General features: G+C 35.6%; 1 protein-coding gene across 1 annotated transcript; it reads right to left on the bottom strand.

Annotated features, from left to right (window-relative positions):
* Window positions 1-220: 220 nt before the first annotated feature.
* On the bottom strand, window positions 221-7,625 carry LOC309482088 (uncharacterized protein). Its single transcript, XM_082147316.1, has 3 exons — window positions 7,556-7,625; window positions 6,898-7,007; window positions 221-787 (listed from the first exon to the last, which is right to left on the bottom strand). Exons 1-3 carry the CDS (start codon window positions 7,593-7,595, stop codon window positions 497-499), a joined length of 441 nt encoding a protein of 146 aa, XP_082003442.1. The 5' UTR covers window positions 7,596-7,625; the 3' UTR covers window positions 221-496.
* Window positions 7,626-8,711: the final 1,086 nt, after the last annotated feature.

The following is an 8,711-nucleotide window of genomic DNA, read 5'->3' on the forward strand; positions in this document are numbered from 1 at the left end:
ACTAGAAAATTTTATCTTAAATTCAGCTTATTTAGATTTAGATTTTTTTAAGATGCGAGACCTGAAAATAGATGAATTCTTGAAACAACCCAATAAAGGAATATAGTACACATGTTTACATTTAAATGAATAATCAAACAACATATTCAGTTTAGCTTAAGATTTATTAAAGAACATCCTCTTTAACAAATGGAGCATATAAAGCAGGATGAAGGCTTACTCTTGACACTTGAAATGAAAAAAAAAAAACATGGCACATCAACAGCAAATGTTCTGCATAGCATACACTGTATTAACCTCAAACAGCTTTAAACAGCAATTACTCAATTAATATATTGCATTAATACAATTGATTTAAGAAACACTACTGAAAAAGCAGGGAAATCTCATAATAGTACAAATCAAGTATAATATAATGGGGAACAAAACAAAAAATAAAAAAAACCACTCCGTTCACTGCCTCAGTTTGCAACAGTATTTATTCAACAAACATTTTTCATTCCTGAATGGCCTTTTTATAAGAGGGGGTTGCATCCTGCTCATGGAGGACATCTACCAGAACTTCTGTTTGCAACACAGACAAGAGTGTAGCAATACACTTGGGATAGGTCAGGTGGAATGCATAGTAATATGCCAGGAGGTAGAGAAGCCCCTCGTGAAGCAAATCTTTCCCAAAGGTTACAACTGGAGTTGTACCTACAACCACCATGCAGTTCTCCTCACCAACCAGCAAGACAGGACTGGAAAGCACACGCCGGTGGATGAAGGTATCAGGATCCTCTGAGGGCTAGAAAACCAAATATATAAATATAGAATTTAGACTACAAACACAGCAAAAAAAGCTAAATAAGTAGTCAAGTCATCCTCATTTATATAGTGCTTTTAACAATATAGATTGTTTCAAATCACACTTACAGTGATAATATGGAATTACAGTAACAGAGATTGTTTGGGCTTTACAGCAGCTCTAGAATAAAGTTATTGTCCAGCTAAAGTTAGTTTTGATTGATTCACTTCCGCTAAACAACATTTTAACTGAAAACAGAAAACTTTGATGTGTTCTGGCAGTCTATTTGCATAGCAACAGTTTTTGGTCAAGTAATGTTTTTTTCATTTGTTGTGAGATGGAAGTGGTTAATGAATAAATATGGAAGCATCCCAGAGCAAGACAGTTTCAACTACTCTAAATATTTCTTTTGAGAGATGGGGTTTTGCGTAAATATTAATTTTAAATAAAAATTAATTAAATTAATTTGTTATATTAATAAAAAAAGCCACTTTTAAGCTATTTTTATCAGTTTCAGTTGTTGGTGTACTGCTTTGTGGGACTGAGGGTAGTAGAAGTACATATATGTGATGCACCCAATATTAAACATTTATAATTTAGGCCATTTACATGTAATAGCATTTAACACCTTTCAAAATGATGGGTTATTATGGGTATTTTTTTCTATCCAAAGGCTGGGATGACGTAACTTTATCGGTTATTTTTATTTTATTCTTTTGAGTAGCCAGATTAGGATGTTTTTAAACCAAGTATTTTGTTGAGAGGGTAGGCATCTTAAAGGGTTAGTTCACCCAAAAATGAAAATTCTGTCAGTAATTACTCACCCTCAACCCCTTAAGACCTTCGTTCATCTTCGGAACACAAATTAAGATATTTTTGATGAAATCCGATGGCTCAGGAGGGGCTCCATTGACAGCTATTAAATTAACACTTTGAAGGCCCAGAAAGGCAGGAAAGACATAGTTAAAATAGTCCATGTGACTACAGGGGTTCAACCTTAATGTTATGAGGCGACGAGAATACTTTTTGTGTGCCAAAAAAACGAAATAATGACTTTATTTAACAATTTCTTCTCTTCTGTATCAGTCTCCGATGCGCGTTCACGAGAGCACCACGACATATGCACCTGTGTGTGTGTGTGGTGATGACGCAGGAGCTGGCGTTCTGACATACGACCAGAAAACGCAGGGCTATGTTTACAAGCAGAGGAAAACGCACGCACAACATAAAACAGTTCAGAACTATGTCTGCAGATTTCGACACAGAGGATGAATTGCATTTTCTTCAAACCAGAATATACAGAGAATGAACTAAAAGAGGTAGAAGAGGCTAGAACACAACAACAGCCACAAGCTTCTGAAAGACAGAGAGCAATGAAGAGCTAGTGGTGTAGATGTCATCAGTGCTAAGTAGAGCTGAAACAACTAATCGATTTAATCTAGGGATGCACCGATGTGAAAATTGTGGCAGATACCGATAACCGATATTAATATTACTGTTATGGCCGATACCAATATTTACTGATGTCGATATCTCTGTATAGAAAACAAATTTTAATGATTATCAAATAAAGAGCTATTTTCCAAAACACTTGAGTCATTTACTTTAGAAATGACTGATATTGGGCACCTTTACCTGTATGCAAAATATGTCACACATACGACACACATGCATTATATTGCATTGCATATAATGTGTGCTGGTCAACTTGTCTAAAATGAAGAAACCCTTAGTAAACAGGAACATTGTGTACAATTAAGATAGGCTACTTAATTTATTATTCCAATATCCAACTATGATACTAAATCCCACAGGGAAAAGGGCTTATTTGTGACGTGCTGTCTTTGCCTTTGAACATTGCACATTTTAAACAGGACACGCATTAGCTGAATAAATGTTAGCCAATACAAACATATTTATAGAAAACAGTTGACAATGAATAGACAGGAGTCCAATAATATCATAACGAATCACTTATTCTAAAAATAATAACAAGTAGGCTATAAGACGAATCCGACATATGGGCTGTGTTAACAGTAAAACGTCCGTCATTTAACGAATTTTTAAAAACACGGATGGATAATACAAAATGCTTTCTGACATTTTGATAGAAAAAAAACAAGCAAGAACAAAATTTAAACTTAGCCCGTCAATTTTTCATTTTACAATTATCTTCTCTCTCTGTGTGTGCGCGCGTCCGTGTTTGTGTGTGAGAGAGAGAGAGAGCGCAGCACTGATACAACGGAAGCCTACTTTTTAATCCGTAAGTAACGAACGCGCTAGTTTTCTAACAAAATAAATATGTAACATAATTAGGTAGGCTACTTTAGTTATTATTAACACAATAACGTAACACATGAAGGCTACGTTTCTCAACACTGAGAATGAATAAATAAATGCCTGTTTCTCCACTCGCGCTTATCAGTAATCCACAAATCACACGTGCTGTCACTTTTGAGAAAATTCTAATTCGAACGGGTACTATCAAATATCAAGCAATATATTCAAATATCTACGAGTCAAAAAGCGATCAATCAAAAATGTGTCATGAAGTGGGAAAAACATAAGTCGCACTGGACTGCGTTAACAATGTTACTGACGAGACAGATACGCACGTCTGAAAGCGGCACTAAAAGACCGCTTTAAAACTTTCACAGAGACCTCAAACAGAAAGCACAAAGCCTGTCTTTAAATTTAATTTCGTTTTGTATTAATTGAATCTTAATTTTGATCAATGTTTCATCAAAAATAAATAAGAAGTAAATATTAGAAAATATTTAATCAGGACATGGAGGCGACGGCGCGTGAACTGAAGCGCGTCTCATAAATGAACCGAAACCTACCTGCCTAACAGACCTGAGACATATAGAGAAAGCTTGAAACATCTATTTTTAAACAGAACAATTCAAAACGAAAGAAAACAGACTGTTTTCTGCTTGTCATCTGTATGAAATGTGGATTTCTCTCAGGCGCGTTACTGCTAAGATCGCGAGTCAGCATCGTCCATATTACCATATCGGCCACCGATATATCGTGCACCCCTAATTTAATCGATTAAAATCGATTGTTAAAATAGTTGTCAACTAATTTAGTCATCGATTAGTTGCTAAATAACTTTTATTTGCCGTAAGCAGCTCATTTCGTGCATATTTTAAATCCGCGGTGACCAAAGTGTGGCAGTAATGAGCCACCGGAGGTTTTACTCAGCCAGTACAGCAGGAGAAGTAACGAATAGCCAATAGCTGGCCTCGTTTTATGTCACATGCTTCCCGCACACTCTGCAGCATTCAGCGAGATGGCAGAGGCAAGCGCCAGTGGAGTAACTGTACGTTCACACCGCCGCCGACTTGAGCTTCCAAAGTTATCGGAAGTCATTCATTTTAAATGGAAGCTGGCTTCTCTCAGAAAAAAATAATTAATTGCACAGTCTAACCATCATAGAGTGAAAGTGTATCATTTGCATGTGCTTTTAAGTCCTGCCAGTTTAACAGTGCGCGCTTGACAGGGCATATGAACAAGCAGAGAGAGAGAGAGAGAGAGAGAGAGAGAGAGAGAGAGAGAGAGAGAGAGAGAGAGAGAGAGAGAGAGAGAAAGAGAGAGAGAGAGAGAGAGAGAGAGAGAGAGAGAGAGAGAGAGAGAGAGAGAGAGAGAGAGAGAGAGAGAGAGCCCCGGCCGCGCGCGCACTCACGCACTCACTCACCCGAGCGCTGTCTTGCTCTCTCTCTCCCTCATGCATATTAATCAAAATCAACTGATATGCAGATTCTGCAGTAACGTTACAATGTTGTTTGTAAATGTTTAGTCATAAAAGCTGATAACATTGCTGTTTAAAGCTTTACAAACCTGTTCTGTGATCAGTTTGTCGTTTACCAGTTCATAATTCAGTCTTGCAGCCTAATTATGACTGTATGAGAGAGGGTAAATGTTTAAATACATTTGAAATGCACTTTTTTTTCTAAGTATTCACTGCTCTTTTTCACACAGCAGGTTTTTTGTGTGTGTACAATTTTTTTCTGGACAACCTTCTGATGGATTTTACTTTACATTTTACTTTAAAATGTGAGTTCCATTCATGTTTCATGCCATTGGCACTTTATTCGAAGGATTGTTTACAATTTCACAGCATAAGCTATAAAGCTGTTTCCCAGGTATAAGCTGTGTGTTTACAGGAAATATGAAAATATGTTCTGAAAGATTTCTTAATAAGCTTTGTTCGGGATGTTAAACTACTTTAGTAGCCCTAAGGACAGCCATGGTGAAAACATTATTTGATATCTCCTTGTGAAATTTGCTAGAGTACGTATTACTACACAGGATTACTAACATAATAAAACACAACTCCAGGTATGTTTTTGATGAGGATATGACAATGCAAAATGGTTAAAATCTCTAAAAAGTCTATGTTGAATGATAAAAACCCTTTGTTAATAATTTACTTTGGAAAAAATGGGCAAAACTAAAATATAAGTTAGTGTTGCACGATATACCGGTACTAGAAAGGTATCGCGATACCCTGCTATTAAAAACGATACTATATTAACTTTTATTAGTACCGGTACTTTAAGAGTGACAGTATAGCCTACTCTAAATAATTAGAGCAGTATTTCTTAATTTGCATAGCTGTGTGACAGCAAGAGTCAGGACGTGTACATCCACTAAACAACGGAAGCAGAGCAGTAAAATATATGACACTTCACTTCACTTGACAAAGAAACTTGCATGCAGAAAATAAAGCGCGTGACATGCTTGCGCTGCCGGGCTCAGACCTGAAGCGCGTGCACATGCCGTTCAGACAGCATACGATCGCAACTTCAGTTCTCTTTCGCGGATTATAAGGTTTAAATAGTCAAAATGATATGTAAAAATGCACGTCCTGGTGAGTATTCACGTAAACACAGTCAGTTATGTCTTTAGTGAACGTAAACCGTTTGTAAAAAGAAATCGTATATGTTCCAATGTATTGGAACAACAAAATAAAATAGACAGTCACCCAATGCTTGACTGAATACATTTAATCTATTTATTAAGAATCAGTTTATAGTTAATTTATAGAGTGAAGACCTTATTTTTTCAGCTACAGAAGGTCTATTTAGCTTTCAAAAAAGAAATTAAGCACTGTTTATTTTATTTGTCTCTTATAGTATTTGTCATATTGTTTTTAATTAGCTTTTTTGCTTATTTTTAATAACAAAGATACAATTAAATTAAATATATATATATATTAATATTATAAAATGACATTTAAAAAATATTAAATGACTCGTATCATGAAATAAGATTTTGGTCATCCCAACCTGTTCAGAGTTGTGAAAGGTTTGTAAATGTTAGCATGATTGATAATAATGTGATTGTTGCAAACATCTCGGTAAGGACGTTCACACTGACATGTAATTATTATTATTATTATTTTTAATAAAGGGGAGGGAATGGTCATAAAGCAGGGCAGGAACATGCTGGTCATGTGAGTTTTTAGCTTTTTAAAATTAATTTATAAAACAATGATTTGTAAGTTCTGTCATATTTTAATTACTTTTACTGTTTTAGTTTTTTTGCCGTGGTATCGATTCAGTATCGGTATCTAGGTATTTTGGTCTGGTATCGTATCGAAGTCATAATTTTGGTATCGTGACAACACTAATATAAGTACATAAACCGATTAATTGATTAATCGTAAAAATAATCGACCGATTAATCGATTATCAAAATAATCGTTAGTTGCAGCCCTAGTGCTAAGCGATGCCTACTGAACAGGAGAGTGTGTGCTACATCGATTGTGATATTGTCATGCCACATCTTGAAAGTTTGGATAATTCAGATGATGAGGTGACACATGTATCTCGCTGTATAACAGAGGATCCCGGCTTTCCACATGTATGTGTCGTGCTCTCGTTAACGTGGGTCGGAGACTGATACGGAAGAGAAGAAATTGTTCAATAAAGTCATTATTTTGTATTTTTGGTGCACAAAAAGTATTCTCGTCGCTTCATAAAATTAAGGTTGAACCACTGTAGTCACATGGACTATTTTAATTATGTCTTTCCTACATTTCTGGGCCTTCAAAGTGTTAATTATATAGCTGTCAATGGAGACAACTCACACTTAAAACTCACCGTAAGAACATGGAAAAGAGCCTCACTGATTGGGACCACTTTCTTGGATACTGCAGAGCCAGATGGGAAGAGCAGTGGCAGGGCGGTAAAAACAGCAATGGCATGTTCAACTAGTAAAACAAACACACAAGAGTGGAGATCTATATTGATATGCACTAAGAAATTTAACACTTTGTAATAAGTATACAGTAATAAAGTACTTGCAAATCATTAGGAAACTATTAGTTTATAGTTAATTTATAGTTAATATATTGTAGTATCTACATTGTTAATATATTAATAGGCTATATACAAAGAGTGAGTTCACTGTCATTGTAATTAACTATTATTATTGTTTAATTAGCTTGTAGTAAAGGAATTTTTGATTGGTTATTAGGAGTAAATAGTTCTCTTTAGATTGAGAAAGGAAAATGGAAAATGTCATTAAGTGCTTTAAACCAACCTTTATTAGACATTAATTGCGTTCATATTCAGTGTTTCTTAAAATGTTTACAAATACATGTAAACAATAAAATACAAATACTGAGCAGTTAACTAACTATTAGTTTGCAAATGATTTGCTAGTACTTTATTACTTTATTTATTTTAAAGTGTAACTGAAATGAGGTGTGTGGTATTATCGATAAAGAATCAATCAATCAATAAAATACAGCTTTACCTCCATTTAATGTCCTTGGAGGCTTCATGAGTTTCTTCATGACACCATAAAACTGAACCTCGGAGTAGAAGGTCTCCCACCTGCCTTTCACCTCAGAAATGTATTGGCAATTGTTTGGCTCAATGATTCTCTGTAGTTCATCCATTGTCTGAGAGAAATAATTATTGAAAGTTATAAGAATCATCAACCTGTACGTCTGCAGTTAGGTAGATGATATGTTTTACATCATACATATAAATGATGCTTCTGTGTACTCACATGGTCCAGTTCTTTGAAGCACGGGTATGCCTGTAAAATTTGTGTGGGTCTGTCTTGCTCCTTCAAAGTATCTGAGTCAATGAAATTTCTTCTGGACTGGAACTCCAGGTCTAATAGATGAGTTACAGCAGCTTTGTTTGGCTTCTTTGCTTTGTACATTTCTCGTAGAGTCCTGTAATGTCGTGCCTGTGTTTTCTGGCTGTCAAGGCTGTTGTCTAGACCATCGGCTATAATTCAGGCATACAACATAATTAGAATATATCATTGAACAAGATGCACAAAATCAACAATTCAAGAATGTATGCCACATAAAAATAAATAAGGCAGAATTAGGCTTACATATATTACCAAATATTATGGTATTACTTGTTGCAAAAATTCTATACATTTTATAGTACATTTTTATGTACATACATGCTTCATCGATGCTGTCATTTTCTTGGCGTGGGGTGCTTGATTTTGAAGGTGGGGATAGATGAAGTGTTGATGCACTGGAATCAGCATCATAGTCACTTGCCACTGCAGCAGAAGGTTCTTCGTCCAGACGGGCTCTCTTGGAATGAGGGGGTTTGGCCTTTACAGGACTTCGGATATTTGAAAGTCGCTTCATGAGCTTTTTGGCAACAGTGTCCTGTACGACAGAACAAACGCATCAATGAATAGTTTTGAAACAATGTTACCAGAAAAACATACTTTAAATATAAATATTCAAGTAAACAAAGTCACTTACCCACTCATAACTAGATCCAGTAGACTTATCTTTTATCATAGGGTAGTATTCCACTAACCGCTTTGCCATGGCAAGAACTTCATGTTTAGTGGGGTATTTGTAGTCATCTGAAGAGGCTCTTGCAATTGAGATCATATTTGTCATGGTATTTCGGATGAGCCGGCAGAA

Source organism: Leuciscus leuciscus, assembly GCF_965113295.1.
Source record: "Leuciscus leuciscus genome assembly, chromosome: 1".
Taxonomy (NCBI): Eukaryota; Metazoa; Chordata; class Actinopteri; order Cypriniformes; family Leuciscidae; genus Leuciscus; species Leuciscus leuciscus.